The sequence below is a fragment of the Prinia subflava genome, chromosome 5 (genome assembly GCF_021018805.1).
Source record: "Prinia subflava isolate CZ2003 ecotype Zambia chromosome 5, Cam_Psub_1.2, whole genome shotgun sequence".
NCBI classification, from domain to species: Eukaryota; Metazoa; Chordata; class Aves; order Passeriformes; family Cisticolidae; genus Prinia; species Prinia subflava.
In genome coordinates, this window is record NC_086251.1 from 38,650,445 (window position 1) to 38,667,321 (window position 16,877).

Consider the following 16,877-nt stretch of genomic DNA (forward strand, 5'->3'; position numbering starts at 1 on the left):
TCTTCCACTTCCAAGGTAGCTCAAGCTCCAAAATCAGCCTCCTTGCCCTAACAATGAACAGGTAATGCTTACTGCTTTGTTAATGCAAAATTCTTTAAACCACTGGCTACACTATATAAACATATTACTGCTGTGAGTAGTTTTTCTGCAATAAAGCTGATGATTTGGAGTCATTCTTTCATGACACACAAGTCACGACCTGGTTCTCATTCCTGGGTTTTTACCATAAAAATTTGCCCTTATGTTCTTATTTGTACTTTTAATCATTGTAGACAAAAATGCATGCAACTTTTTGCAATACCTTTAATGAATTTCCAGTGTGAAGAAGCTTCTTTAAAATCAACCCTAAAAAAAAGGAGAAAAAAAAATGTTTGCTTTTGTTCTTTCCATATTAAGTAAAATGTCAGAGTTCTCGGTCAGACTTGATAACCACTTTTAAACAAGTCCTTGGCAACCTCCAATTTAATCTTGGTGACCTTGATACCTTCAAGCAACTGACTCAATGCCAGAAGGAAAAAAAAAATCAAGTATCACCTTCCATAGCCTCCTCATAGGATATCTTTCCCCAAGGACTTTTGAGATGTGTACATTAAAAGTAAACCATTCTCAGGTCATAACAATGCATAAAATCAGCATTCCCTATTTACAAGTACCTCATGTCATTTTGAAATGTGTTACTAAGAGAAAGAAAATAAGGAAAAAAAACAATAATTAAAACTTCAAACTTTTCACCTGTCCTTGTTCCTTCCCAGCCAGTCTTCTATTTCTATATTCCCAGATTTAAATCTATATAGAAGAGTATTCATTACATTGGTGGGTTTTTTTGACTGCTTCTTTTATTTTCTTTTTTATTTTCCTTCACCTAGCTTGCAAAATTCTCCAGACCATAACCTCTGTCAAGCCACTTAAAGCTCAAGGAAATGAGAGGCATAGTAGCCACTCATTGGTAGCTACTAATGTAAAGTAAAATGAAAGAGAGAGGGAAAGAGAGGAGGAAAGAAAATCAACTTACCAATACTATGAAATTGCCACCTCTGATGAATCCTTTCAGGAAGAAGTTGTAAAATTTTCTATAAAAAAACAGAACCAAAGGATGTATGTTGCAGATATTGCTCTTGAAAGATCAAACAGCCCTTTCACAAAGGCCATCGATCAGAAGCTGAAGCATCAACCTAGAAAATGCCCACAATGCTTTCCTGGAAGCATTATTGTCCTTTCACGATCACCCCATTCCTAAAGCTAAGAAGCCCAGAGGCTGTGACAGACTTTAAGTCCTGCTCTGGAGAGTTCAGATGTTACTGCAGGTCATCTGGCTCCTCTTTGACAGACACTGCTGCTTACTGCACACGGAAGGGAATGGGATGAGCGTCTGTCTCAGTTGCTCTGGTTCACAACAGATTCAGTTAAGTTATTCCACCTTTCCAATGGCTTCAGCTAGGATGTTCAGCTGTCAACTTGCCTCTGTGGCACAAGCAAACATTTGCTTCAGCCTTCTCAACAGAGGGGTAATGGGCTAGAGCAAAACAGTGAGGACAAGACCTCTACGAATAGAATGATCATCTCCAGAAACAAGAAACAGAGCACAGTTAGTAATTAAAAATCTATCACATAAGACTTGCAACATTTACTGGAGGCATTTGCAACTTGGAAATAACCTGATTTTTCCTGGCTCTCGCCCTCCAGCACACCATGCAACTGCTTCCAAAGCACAGATCACTTAATAATCCTTTATGCAGGAACTAGTGAACAAATGAACTAGCCCTCTTTCACATTAACCAACATACCTCACTAACAAATAAATAATAACTGAATTTGTATCCAACCATATGATAATCAATCAGCTTTTAGTCTTCCATATTTTTAAGAAACACAATCCTTCTTCTATAATTAGAAGCCTCCATCAAAAAGGAAAGATGAAAATTTGACATTCCACGCTATTTCTAAACTATAGTGTCCACTTAGGAATGTTCTGATTTTACTATATTATTTCATTAGTGTCTAATTCATCTTAACTAAGTCAAGATATGCTTTTGGAAAGAATACTGTGAAATGCAAATTTCAAATAAGGAATATTTTTAGAGTAAGGAATAGTTTTTAAAAAAATCTCTAAAAAAAATCTGCAGTAGCAATCTACTATGAGAAAAATCAGAGATAATATGCAAACAAAAGTCAAAAATATCATGATTAAACAGAGATCACCTTTCTATGAATTTCAATGTGTATAGCACATTATAGAGAAATACTGCCACCAAAGAGTAATCAACTATCTAGAGACACAGAAACATCTTTTTCCAGTTTAGACATCCCACAAACTGCAAGTCAAATTTTTATTTTTCATACAAAGCACATAAATTCAGCTCTATGCAAAAGTAAAAAGGAATGCAGTTAAATGCAAAGTGTATTTACAGATGACTGGAAAATAATAGAACTTAAAGCAAAAAATAAATTCAAAATATCTTACCTCAAAAATAAAAAGAATAGAATCTAATTCTTCTCTCTGAGACTTGTGACCTAGTTGCAAAAATAAATAAATAGTTAAATATGAATAGAAGATGCACTTTTATTATCAAAACAAAGATCCTTAAACTTGTAAAATGAAAACCTACATTTATACAACCATAACTTTGCACTGCTTCTGCAAATAAAAATTATACTCCACAAATACAGTTTATAACAGCTATAACTTGCATAACTTACTATTATGGCATCTACAACTGGGAGAGACTAAGTTACACAATATCTTGTTAAAGAATAATTCTGCAGAACACAAAGTATAACATTTTAAGAAACCTCACTTTGCAAAAGGACAAACACAGTTATCGGAGAATAAACACTTTTTGCTCACCTCCACTGCATGCACATCTCATGGCTTTACCTTTACTTGCAAAGTTAGTTCTTAGACATATTTCTGCACAGCTAATGTCATTTGTGGCCACACAGAGCTTTATTTATAACACCCTGCTTTATTTCATAACAAAGACTCAAGTATCAAGACAAAAAGAGTTCTATCTGAAATACTTACCTTTTTGTTTAAGGCTCACTTCAATAGTCACAAAGTTTTCAAAGAACACATAATATATATGTGAAAAATGTAGGTCGAAAAACTGTTTGAGATCAATTGATTCTGCATTATCTGAAAAACAGAACATTGTTTATATGGCTTTCAAATATTCAGTCAACCACTACATATCATTATCCAGCAGTAAGAACTGAAGATATTTAGCAGAAAAATTCTTGTTTTTTAAATAAATAACTAAATAAATAGAGAAACTACTGAAGTTTTCATTCTTTACACTGAGGTAATGAAATTCAGTACAGCATGCCACAAGTGCCGAGTGAATTTTAAAACAGGAAGCAGCATCTTCTTGCACACCCATTGTTTGCACGACAGTAATGCCAACAAATGCCAGTCATGAACCCTAATTCCATCAGGACTAGCACTGTACAGATGAATCTGGTTCAACTGTTCATTTAATAGAAATAAAGCTAGTGACACTGCCCAAACTCTGCAACAGAAAGACCATCACAATCTCCAACTGTAATTACTGAGCACAGTTAAGCTTACTGAAGAAAGTGGAAGAAGGATGTTAAGTGAGGAACACATCTGCCCTGTAGATAAACAAGCTGGGAGGACACAAACAGCAGAACTCGATTTCCACTGTTGTCTCCTTATTACCTCAAAGTTCCATGACACACTTTACTTTCTAGTCTGGCTCAGTCCCTCACACTCCTTTGACTGTGTGGTCTAGGGAAATCAGAAGATGGGAACTCAAGGGTATGCTGAAGCAGAAACATCACTCTAAGTATAGGAGAACGTGCTTTCTTGTGTAGCCCACAAGGTTTCCAGACTCTCTTCCCACAACTCACTAGATGGTTTTCTGCAAATTCCCAATAAAAAAATACACAGTGATTTATCTAGATTAATTTCAAAGTGATCACTTTAAACAATCAAGCCTTAGTACACAGTGTCTAGACACTCCCTGTCCTGTTATTCAACTACCTAAAACTTGAGAAACTAGGTGGACAAAATACCATGGAAGCACAGAGGAACAGGAAGACAGCATTGTAAACGGCAAAACTCTCCTCTTTCAGAACACTGACATGAAACAAACAAAAGCAAGACATGAAGAAAGGTGAGGCAAATAAAACCTTTATACCCTTTCACCAGCTGTATACCCTGAAACACCCTTTTCCCCTGTAGATATATCTTCTGAAAAGCTCCTTCTAATTCTGTATTGGACCACAGAGTTTTTAGCTCTTTTTAGAATGACCTCAATCTCTATCATCTCACATGACTGGATATACAAATGGTATAAATCCAGGAACAATGAACTGAAAGGATGGCCAAAAGCATGGCATATTTTCCATTGTTTTCTTATATAGCTCTAGAGGACTATTAACTCGATTTTAACACAAATTTTGCTATAAAAAGTTCCAACACAGATTTAATTCTTGCTGTATCACTGCATTCTGCCAACATCTTGCATAATGAGTGTAGTAGAGCCAGGGTGCTCTTGGAGCAGATCGTGCTGTATCAGCAGCCAAGATCAACTCTTAAGCAAGGCAGCTCAGCTGGAAGAAACAGCAGTCGAGAGCAGCAAGCATGAGCTTGACCATCTACAGGCTTCCCAAACGCACGGGTTAGCAGAAACTGCCACACCACCTACAGAGCAGCAGCTGAACTGCTGCGGTTTAGAGATGCAAACACTAAAGGACAACAAAAACCAATTCCACTTCAAACATGCTGAATGATGATTTTCAGTTGATCAGGGAAATGCACACAAAATGGAGCTATGACTAGAGCATAAGCACAACCATTACAACCACTTTCACTCACAGGCAGAGCCCTAAGTGAGTCCTAAGCTAGGGAGCTAGGGACAAGAAAATTCTGGAAGAAAAATCAAGAGTTTGAGATGGAAGGATGTAAAAAAAAAAAAAAAAAAAAAAAAAAAAAAAAAAATGCAGCAAGGAGAGAAAGAAGGGTGACAGAAGACATCTTGCGGTCCATATGTTTATAGGACTGTATAGGAATTGCATTTAGAAAGCAGTGGAATGGTTCACTCAATCCAAAGGTGCAGAAAATAATAGTTCCATATAATAAAGGGAAAACAAGCAGTTAAACAGAGTCTCTTCCAATCAAAACATAGGAATACTGCATTTTTTGCAGGCATGTTAAATGTTTTGTTTCCTGAAACAGGCCCTCATTCTTTCCTCAGACATGGGTCAACTCTGAAGCTGACCAACAGAAAAAAAACCCCAAAAACCTAAACCAAATGTATTCTTTCAAATACTCAATCTTAATACAACAATCAGTAATTTTTGGAGACGCTATTCCTAAATTCTTCAGGCAACAAACTGAAGGCTTGTCTACATAACCAGCTGAACACTGACTGTCACTTTACCACCTAATTGCATATGTACAATTGGTACTACAGTAAGACATTCTGCCTTTGGGTGGAGGGTGAGGTGGAATTTCAGAAGCTCGTTCTTTTTTTAATTTTTCCGTTGTTTGTTCTGTATTTATTTAAGCATAATCTGTCAATCACCTCAAAACACGCTTGAAGGAGATGTGGTAGACCTGTATTATTACCACTACCACCCAATTAACATTAAAAGTATATCTCCAAAATACAGTTATGGCTTACAAGAGTAGGAGGAGAATAAAAAATTTCCTGACTTTGCAATTTCTATAGCAAATGCATTTCACTCTGATTCCTTTCTAAGATCACACTTGATAGCAAAATCAAAAGCAGGTTTTTAAAATTGAAACCAGTTAACAACAATTCTATTCTGCAATAAATACTACTGCTTCAGCTGGAAGAATATATAACATTTTATTTAATGGGAATTTTATTCTTTTATTATGTGAAAATAATACTTTTTAAAAAACCCACTAACTTTTTGCTAATGCTGAAAACCAGCTTTCCTCCTAAGGGAGGGAAAATAGTTGTTAATCTGACAGGCTTACCACCTACAGCAGAAGAGAACATCTGCTCACCACCAAAGAACACCTATAGTGATTCAGTAAGCTGCTGGTGCAGAAATTTGGAACCTTGCATTGGTCGAGAAGTTTGAAATTCATCATGAATATCCTGACACAAATTATGGCAAGAAGGAAAAGGGTGAAAAATAGCAGATACAGCATGGAGATAATAATGTAGACCTTAAGAGGGCTTGATCTGGCCTCCTGTACACATCATTTTATTTCACAGCTACCTCTATACTGAACACAATCCACATGACTAATGCATGGAGAGAATATTGCTCTCCTTGATTACTGTACCATTAGAACTTCCAGTTATATGCTGCTGTTACAGCTTTCTTCCTTAATTAAGGATTTGGGTTTTTTCCTAATATCTCTAAAATATTCAGTCTACCTCTATCCTTGTCATCAGCTAATATCAGTATTTAAGGATTTTCTATCTTTTTAAGAAGAGAGACAGAGCCTTTTTTAATGTGAAGTGGGATTAAACAGAAGCAGCATTTCCTCTACAGCTTCCAGTGCATTCCTATATTTTAATTTTAAACAAAAGGACTTTATATTCTTCTACCACAGATCATGTAACTAACACAAACTAATGTACTCATGTTCTTGCTTGTATGGCCACACTGGGAGGAGGGAAGGACTCAAAAATAGATCTGGCACCATAAAAAGTAGTTGGAAAAGTTCCTCAGAATGTGAAAGAGAAAAATGGGATACTACTGTATACCAAAGGGACAGAAACTCTAAAGTTTCTATTGTACAAAGCATAGTTTCAGTACACTAAAATCCAGATTGTCAGGATTTTATGAAAGCCGTTTGTCAAGAAAATGCAGTTCTCCTTATGCTTTACAACAGCAAGAAACATGATTCTTGGCTGGTTTTTCCCTTAATAATTTTGTGTAATTTAAAAACTGGTACAAAACTGACCCCCATACTAGCTCTGTGTTCAAGGGTGCTTTCTCTTGTGGGGAAACAAAACAAAAACAAAACAAAAACAAAACAAACAAAAAAACACAAAACCAAACCAAAAAACTCCACAACCACACAACACACACACACACACAAAAAAAAACAAACCCACAAAAAAACCCAAAAACCAAAAAAACCCAAAAAAATCCATTTTGGCAGGGTTTAAGTTTGGTACTTTAATTGTTTACCTCTAAAGTTCTGGCCTGTGCAGAAAAGTACTATCTTACTTGTTTTATAATATTTAAATTTCACACTGTATGGTGTCTCTTTGTGCTTAAATGTAATTTTCTCCTTAAAATAAAACGCACCCTGCCAAAACAGATTTTAGACATATTTTAACTCTTCTAAAGAGACCTTCGATCAGTTCTCAGTGCATTGCAGAAATTTGAGAAAATAGTCTGTATCATTACAGATTAAATTGTGGTTAATTTTATGTTCTATTTTAAGACTTTTAGAATGTAATACTACATTTATATGAAAAATTATCAGAGCATTTAGTATAATGAGAACATTTTCCTGTCTTATTCCAAGATTTACTGGCTTTTAAGTCACTTTCCCTTGCCCTTACCAAAACCCAAACTGAGAACTGCAGCAAACAATGACCTGGAAGATGGCCAGAATTCTGGATCTATTTCTGTAAAGCAGAGGCCTGCTATGGACTGACACGGTCCGTATAAATCCCTGTAACAAACTTGTGCCACTAGAAAGCAAAGGTTTCCCTGTCCTCAATGGATAATAAAACTTATTAATTCTTAATTCTCCATGCTGAAAAATTTAAGGGTTTCTTTACAGCAAAACAGTAGAGAGATTTGGTTACATAGGGACTGTCTCAAATAGAAAAGCATGTAACTGAGAAAGGTTAAGTGGAAACCTCAGGAACTAACTGGTGGCTCTGGCATAGTTAGCCTGTCAAAGTGAAAAGAGCCCTGATAACAGACCACAAACGCAAATCTATTAAACAAAGGCTTCACATTAGCCCTTACTGTTCCAGATCTAACCAACAGCTATTTAGCAAAACCATTTTTAAAGGTAATTTTGTCAAAGAAAATATTCCTGAATGTTTTGGTACTGAAAAAGGAATGTAACTTAAAGAAATCTTCTAATGGACTTCTATTTTGCATCAGACAAGTCTGAACTCCTGAACACAATCTTTCAGATACAAATGAAAAATAAATCACAAATGAATAAGTAGGTTCACAGAACCAATGAACATCATCTGCATACAGACTGGTACAACACCAGTGCCCTACAGGAGTGAGCAGAAGGAGATGACAGCTTTCCAAGCTAATTCTCTAATGGTGCTTGCAGAATCTGAGAGTTAAAACTAGTAAACTCTTAAGAAATAATTCCACAACAATTCACACGTGTTCCAGAACTTAAACTTTTATTTAGGCAACTTCAAACACTTCCACAGGAATGTACTTATTTTCATTCCAAACTGTCAAAGCTAAACCCACACAGACCTTTCCTTAGCAACCAAGTGGTCAGAGCCTCCCTTTTGTCTACCCTGGGGCTTTGATCTGCCTCCAGCCCTCAGCCTTGCAGTTCAGCCCTGGACACTCCTGAACTCTGCAAGTCGAGTGTAACATTAGCCATAATACTAAAGCAGAGGAAAACTTCCCCCTCTGCTCCTGACCAAAACATAACTTTTCCAGGGAAGAGAGAACATGAAGCCAAATTTCTTACACTGCATGCAATCCACATCCAGATGCCCGAGTTATATGAGCAGTGACATGTCCTCTGCAGTTAAACTAACCAGGAAAGAAAAAAAAAATCTACAACTCTTGCCAAAAATAATAAATCTCTGCACATCCACTGAAACTCAAGGCAGCTACTTTTGTTGTAGCTTCTCATTTGCTGTCACTTGAACGATGATAAAACATTTTTCATTTATGACTGATGTTGATGGTGTGCAACACCAATGAATGCCATCCAGCTGAAGCATTAGGGCTAGCTGCCAGCGAAATAGATTTCTTAAATTAAAATCTCTTTAAAGGAATGCAATCTGTTTAAGTATATTGTTTAATGTGAAACAATATCTCAGAATGGATGTCCAATGCAGTCCATTTCATTCTGTCCCATGTAATTTGACTTTTCACTTTCAAAGACTATTTACATGAGATGTCCAGTACTAACCAACCACCAAGAATAAAAAATAACATAAACATCCTATACTTTAGATACTGTTATCTTGCATTTTACAAGTATTCTTTCCATAGTTACAGCAATAAAAGCAGTATAGTTTTAGATATCAGATGCAAATAAAATAATTATTGAGAAACAATATATTTCCTTTTTTCTTCACTTTGGATTAACAGATTATAGGCCTGTAACTTCTACTCTATAAAAAAAGTGAAAAGGAGGGGAAAAAATCCAACTCAACAAGAAAACAAGTATCTTGAGAATTCAGCCCTATAAGAAAATTTTAAGCCAAGTAGGTTCATTTGATTTACTTGCACACAGTAGGATTTCACAGAAATCATTAAATATTTAGAGATTTTAGCTGAAAAAAACCCCATGTATTTCCAAATTCTGACTGGAACTTCAAATTCAACAGGTAGCACCGACATATTTAATATCAAAATGAAAAGTCAATATTGTTAAAGTACAACCTTATGAAGGTATACCTAGGCATACCTAGTTGTCTTATTTATAGAATGCTCAAAGCACTGTTTCAGCAAAAGGACATATAAACCAAGATCTGATGCTTGAAAGATTACTGGCACAAACTTTTATAAATTACCATTTTAAAATCACAGAATTTTAGTTTGATGTTGAAGTCTGATGAAACAGTGCATATATATAAGAATAATGCCATATTATTTCCACTTTAATGATCCTAAAAATTAGCAATTAGCTGCTAATTGACTGAGGACTGCTAAATATATATACAGAGAGAGAAAGAGACATTTTTTCTGGAAAATCATTGTACAGGCAATACCTAACTCTATAAGGTACACAATATGCCTCCCTTCCATCAGCTAGAGAAGCCTCAGTGATGACACCTGCACCGCTGCAGCTGACAGCCTTCCTTCCAGCACGGCCCTGCTGCTGCCACACAGAGCCCAAGGGAATCCCGTTCAACATTCCCGCTCAAGGTTCAGGTGCTCCAGCTACTGCAGTCACACACAGCAAACACAACTGTCACAGCACTTCCAGCACACGGGAAGCCGAGACAGCAGAGCAAGAGCAGTTTGCTAAAAAATCCCACACTGACCAAATCAGCACCAGGGAACTGTAGGAGACTTTCAGGCACTTCACAGAACTGAGAAGAAAAAACTAAATGGAGCAGGATGGGGTAAACACTTCCCTATGAGAATAAAGGAATACATTTCAAAAGATTAAAATCTATGAAACCAGATAGTTACAGTTGTTTCAAGAAATATACTGCAGCAACATAACAACAAAAAGCAGATTACCTTTGCTCACATACTGCTAGGTCCCAAGATATGAGACTTCAATCTTTCCAATTTTTCTGACCATTTCTTAAGAATATTTCTTACAATTTAGAGGTCTCCTAAAGGCTTTAACTTCTAGTAAAAAAACCTTATACCAGTGACATGCATAAATGTGTCATATATAGTATTTACTTTAACAAATAATTTAATCAATTCTGAATTAGTCACCTGAATTGCACAGAATTTTCTCTGGTTCCCAAACTACAAAAAAGGCTGAAAGGAGAGAAACTGAAGCAGATTAGAGAACCAGAGACAGGACACTGGACTGAAGTGGCAAAGAGCAGTTATCTACTAAAGAGTTTCAGGAGAAAAAAACACCAGAAAAAACAAAACCAAAACACAGACCACAGGAAATGCATTTTCCCCCAGCATCCTATAACTGATCATAGCCTATCATCCAAGAGCTTCCCAAGACAAAAATCATTTACTGTAACTTCAGATTTAGTAAGCCTTAATAGATGTTATTTCCTAGTCTTTTTCATATGTTTACATATTTTTCACCTTCTGTCCCACCACAAAAAAATTTTAAAGCTTTCAGTGTGTTTTCACATTAAAATCTTACTCTCATCTGAGTCATTCCCATACCTAAATCTTCTATACATTGACTACAGCAACAAGATTCCTAAAGCTGCAATGGTATATCAAAATAATGGTACATCATTGCTTTACAAAAGACACAAAATTTTCTATATATCCTTATGCAGACTAACTAGCATTTTTTGCTAAATTTAACCTGAGATGTCACCAATGACAGGGTACTTTCCCAAAAGAACACAAATCACTGTGCGTTCTAAGCTATCTTGTAAAAGATATTTTAAAAATTCCATCTAATGTACACTACTCTCAATTTGTTAAAATAAAAGTCACAGGCCTTTGTGCTACCCATTCACTTAGCTTCATATTTGGTGCTTTGATGTTGTTCAGTCTCTTCTGATCCTTACTAAAGGTGGTATTGTAATAATTTAAATATTTTTAGACTACATGGTGCGTGACTTACACCATTGCCTTGGAGGATGCAACTGTCAGTCTTTTACCATAATCATATTTTTTAGATTTCTCTTTGGCTAACAGACAGCCAACAGTCTGTAATTCACAAGCACTCACCTCCATTCATGATTATTCCATTATTTTGGCTTACTGAAGAACTGCTGCTTTGGATGCCTTGCTAAAGTAGCAGGAAAATGAACTAATACTCCATTTCCTCCCCTCAAGTCTTAACCATGAAACCAAGGCCATACCTGTTTATTGTTGGTGAACCAAAGACTAAAATGTACAGCAAAAAAAAAAAAGGACCGTATCTGGTCCAATACGCCTTGCAGGCATACTGAAAGTATTTTAAATTATAGAACAAGAGAAAATTCCCTCCTTCTCCTGGATGTGAAACCACAGAAAATTCTTTTCCAGATACTCTTTTAGTCTCCAATGTGCAGAGGCTAAGAGCAATAAACAAGTAGTTTTTCCTGCCCTGTCCCCTCAGACAGTCTGCTGGCAATAGCTAACATGGCTCCCCTGAACACATGGGAAATATGGCAATTATTATTCTGAGGGAATTGTTACTGAGGACAAAATGATGTGCAGTAGTACTTCACTGCTCAAGCTGTGGAATGGTGCCTGTATGAGAAGCCACCTCAGGAAACAGTCTGTTTTACGTGGGTACCTTAATTTTTTTTAATCTGGTTCTGAAGATTAGCCAAAGAAACAACTGCAGAAGAAAGGCCACAGAGTTCATGTTTTGGAAGCCACTTGAGGCAGCAGAGAAAGGATTAAGCCAAGGAGATGAACACACCAGAAGACAGACTTCAAATAATCTGCTGTACGCTTCTCGTGCTCTTCAGTGGGAATATGTATGGAAATACCTTACTCTTCTGCCCTAAAAAAAGACTTTGTTTTTGTACCTCATGCACTTAAGAATCTGTATAATGACAAAATCTTGTGGATGTATCCAACACAGACAAGCTGAAGACTACTGTTACGCCTTTCCCTAATTACACAGTCACTCATACACTGTGTTCTCCCAAACTTGGAGAAAGGATGTGTGGGAGCTGTGCTTCCACAGCTGAGATATACATGCTCATGGGGTGGGGGGGGGGGGGGAAAGGAGGATGGAGCACCGTCTGAAAACATCCCCAGCAAATTTAGTCTGTCGTACAGCCAGTAAAGAAACCTTAGATTAGATAAGAATGTCTGCTTGACATAGTTTATGGTTTGCAACTTACAGAAGTCATCCAATTATTAAGAAAGCTGAAGAAAAAAAATGTTGTAAATTAACTGCAAGCAACATAAATACAAAATCTAAAACAGATCAGATCAAAATCATTCAGAGTGTTTTGCAGACTAAAGCAAAGCTAGAAATAGTCAACATACTTTAGCCAGGAACTCTGAATTCAGAGAGCTACTTAGTTTCTTTTAGAATGTTTCTTCCTTTACAGTTTCAACTGAGGAAGTAGCTAAAAGCCAGCACAGAGCAAGCCACAGCTGGCTCAGTACAGCCAGTTCGGAAGAGTGGTACATCCTGAGTGCGCCAAGGGGACACATCTGACTACTGAAGTCTCTTATATAGCTACACCACGCTTCTCCAGTTCACGTCTAGATAATTACTATGTTGCAGAAAATAACTCATGAAGCAGCAGATGGTGCAACATGGGAACACCTGTTCCTTTAAACACCAATACAAAAAAAGGGAGCAATAGCCGTTTTCCTTTGAAAGGAAAGAATCCAGCTTTGGAGGACAAGATACATAAATACCAGCAGACTGTGGGCAGAACCCAAAATAATCCATTCAGCATTCTGTGCTAAACAAGGAATACAGTTGCCCTTGACCCAGCCCTGTTCGCTCGTTGATACACTGTCAGAAGCAACACACACAATTTCAGGACTGAAGCGCCCAAAAGACACCCCAAAGCAAGCTTCTTTTTTCAAGGACAGCTTGATGACAATGACTTAGATTTTTACAAACACATGCAACTAACAGATCTTGGAATGGTTAACTCTGGGCTTGTTTTTGTTTCCCCCTGTTTTTTTTCATTAGGCAATTATGCCGTATAATCACAATTTCTAATTCACTGGTCAGGTTAAATGGCAGTTCACATGGAACTGCGGCAGCCCTTAAGGGCTTGTGTGTCCTCCTTTACCAACTGGCAAACCAAAAGTGTTTTAAATCTGGCTGTATAGAAGCTCATTCACATCTACGCTAGTGAGCACTTACTAGTGCAGCTCTTACCTTGAAAACATACACAAATATAAATTGTTACTGTAGGAAGGTAAGGGAAATGGATTCAGGAGTTACAGGCACCATTTGCGCTCACCAGCCACTTTTATTCATGCGCAGCAACTTGGCAGTTTGTGTATTCTAGAGAATAATTCACATGGGAAGAACACCACTTTTTCGCCTCCTTCCAGTTACCAAAGCAATTCCACCTTCAGAGGGAACCGTCCGTGCCTCAGTACAGAAGCGCCGAGGGAGGCATCCCGCGCCGCGCCCGCGGGGTCCCGCAGCCCCCGGCACGGCGCTGCAGCCTCGCCCCGCCGGCCCCGCCATGCCGGGCGGGTTCTCTCGCCGGGGCTGAGCCCCGAGCCCGCCTCCCGCCGCGGCGCCCAGCCGGTGCCTCCAAATTCCCGGTCTTTGCCACGCCGGGACCTGCGGCCCCCGCTGACCCGCTCCCTTCCCCCTCCCGGCCGCCTCACCGATAAGGACGCGGAGGTGCTTGAGTCGGGTGAGTGGGTCCTTGCGGGTGTCCAGCACCTTCTGCGTGGATTTCCGCACGTCCCCGTGCGGCTTCTTGGAAAACATCCCGCCGAGCCCGGCCCCGGGCCCGGCCCCAGCGCCGAGCTCCAGAGGCGGACAGCGGCCTCCGGATCTGCCCGCTCTGGGGCCCCTACATATCCAGAGGCGGCAGCGCCGCCTCCTCCTCCCCCTCCCGACTCCGACTGCGATGCGGCGAGGGCGGAGGGGCGCGGCGCGGAGCCAACTCCCCGCGGGCCGGGGGGCCGGGCTGGGCCTGGACTCCCCCTTCTTCCTCCCTCGCTTTCCTCCCGCTGCTTCACGACAGCCGTCAGGTACGACCCCAGGCGTCCCCATGGCAACCGCGTCGTGACGTCACGGCGGCGCTGCCCCGCGTAGCTGCGAGGCGCGGCGGGCGGGCCCGCGCTCCTCGGAGCCCCGGCCGGGGGTGGAGGGCTGGCGCTGCAGCCCGACATTTAGGGGCTCGCTGCAGGGTCCTCTGCGCGGCTCGGCAACAGTAACGGGTGTAGGAAACTGTACTTCTGCTGTTTGTAAGTAAGATGTAAAGTTATCCTATTGCACAGCTACTCTGGCTGTTTAGGGGCACTGCACTGTAAGGGGGCAATCCTGTGAGCAATAAGAAAATAAAATCCAGGTGGGGATCGTATTCACCACGGCAGAGACTCCAAACATTTACTCAAGCCTCAGTTGTGCAACCAGCAACGATGTGTCCCATAGTTCCTCTTTCCACACTGGTCCTCAAAGTGCTGCAACTCCTCACGCCGAGCTCCTGCCCAAAGTTGCTTCTCCCTGATTTCACTGCCTACACCTTCAGCTGCAGCGCTGGCATCGAGACTGGACCATCAGGCACGTCTGGGTCCAGCACGAAGGTCTGAGGCATCTTCATTTCTTCTGCGCTCTGCTGGGATGGTCATGGCCCTTCTGTTCCTGCAGCACAGCCCAGAGAGCTCAAGAGAACACGTCCCACGTCTCAGTCCCATATGCAACCTCACAGCAAGGCCCACAGCGACAGCCAGGGAAATGGATGGGCTGCCTCTTGCTGAGGACTGAATTACTAACATTGAAAAAGTCCCATGTTTCTCCTAAAAGTTTGTTTGCATTCATGAGATAAAGAATTCTTGGACTTTACAAAAGATATCTGCTGTAGTATCATTTAAAACTTTCCAGTATTTCTTTGCTTGGACATTTTTAAACAGTCACTAGTGCTCCGTTTTGGGTTGAGGGTATATATCCACGTCTGTGAGCTAAGAGTCTGGAGTTTTTAATATTGGAAATATTTAATTATTTGAGACTTGTTTTAAAATTCCAAGAATTGTCAACATTTACAGACCTGTCACATAAATAACATAAGTGTTTAAATTAATGACAGATAACAGTTGATGTTAGAAGCGCAAGGGCAGTGGAAACATAGTCAGCAGGGCATCAGTGAGGGACTCAGTGTTGTCTGCCTGCCTATGTTGTCTGCCCCAAAGCATTTCATATTCTACCATCTCTGTAAATGAAATCTGAAGATTAGCAATGTTAGATAATTGCTAGTATTACAATTATTTAATTTACTATAACACAGTACATTTTAGCTCTAACATCTGACAATGATACACTGATTTATGTGCTTTGTTTTCTAAATTTCATTAATTCTAAACACAATTCTGCATATTGAAAAAACTTTGAAATACCATTTCTTTGGAGAATTTGCTTGCTTTTCTGTTAGTTTTCGCATTTTTAACTCGAGACAAGATTAAAAATAATAGAGTAAGACATCACTAAAATATTAAATGACAGGAGGGAGTGGTGCTAACCAAGATAATAATGGCTTCTATAGATAACCTCCTTGTGCAGGCACACCAGGCAGGAAGGGCATGTTCTGTGTACAGGAAAAGCCATGATCTTGCAAAGGCTTGAATTTGAAGCATGTGACTTCTGTTCCTTTGAATATACATGAAGGACAAGGTTAGAAAAGAGCAGGATTAGTTAGGCAGAGGTTAGGTTCTGCTGCATTCCAGGCTGTTATTACTGTGCCCAATTCTTTGCATTTCCACTTTAAAGAGAGAACTCTTAAGATATTTCTGTCCAGATGCAGGGGGACTGTCATAACTAAGTTTAATTGAACTTTTAGAGGAGTGCTGTAGACAATTAAATGCTGCAGGACTTTATTCCCTCCTTCTATTAACTGTCATCAAGTCTGACAGAGTTCAGAAAGCACTTGGACAATGCTCTCAGGCACATGGTGTGCCTCTTGGGGATGGTCCTGAGCAGGGCCTGGAGTTGGGCTCGATGATCCTGCTGGGTCCCTCCCAACTGAGCAGATTCTGTGATCTCTACAGGGCCCCACAGGACACTCTAAGTAGTAGGGGGCAATTGGATCACATTCATATCATCAAAAAACTTCTCCCAGTTTATCTAGGATTTATGATTTCCTAAGATTTCAGCTGTTGCCAAATACTTCAGAAAACATATAGGGTTTTAAAAATATATCCTAGAGAGCACAAACCCTTCAGTTGTGGCATAGTTCAACAGTTCAACATTCCAAAAGGATAGAGGATGTTTTGAATTCTTGGATACACCTACAGATATCTAAGTTTCTGGAATTCTTGCCTTACTAATATTTACACCACATAAGAGTACATGATTAAAAGTGAGTTAAAATTACTCAGATTTTCACGAAGTATTTCCCATCTTTCAGGTAGTTAGTATAGCTCTTAAACCTGACCCCTTTGGGGTGCAT

General features: G+C 39.3%; 1 protein-coding gene across 9 annotated transcripts in view; it reads right to left on the reverse strand.

Annotated features, from left to right (window-relative positions):
- RALGAPA1 (Ral GTPase activating protein catalytic subunit alpha 1) overlaps positions 1-14,488 on the reverse strand; it is a 132,307-nt gene extending 117,819 nt beyond the window's left edge. For all 9 annotated transcript variants that reach the window (XM_063398918.1, XM_063398917.1, XM_063398916.1 and 6 more), the window contains exons 1-5: positions 14,095-14,488; positions 3,023-3,133; positions 2,462-2,511; positions 1,013-1,070; positions 302-345 (exon numbers count right to left, since the gene is read on the reverse strand). In XM_063398918.1, coding sequence (XP_063254988.1) covers positions 302-345; positions 1,013-1,070; positions 2,462-2,511; positions 3,023-3,133; positions 14,095-14,488 — 657 coding nt within the window. The remainder of the gene's footprint in view (positions 1-301; positions 346-1,012; positions 1,071-2,461; positions 2,512-3,022; positions 3,134-14,094) is intronic.
- Positions 14,489-16,877: the final 2,389 nt, after the last annotated feature.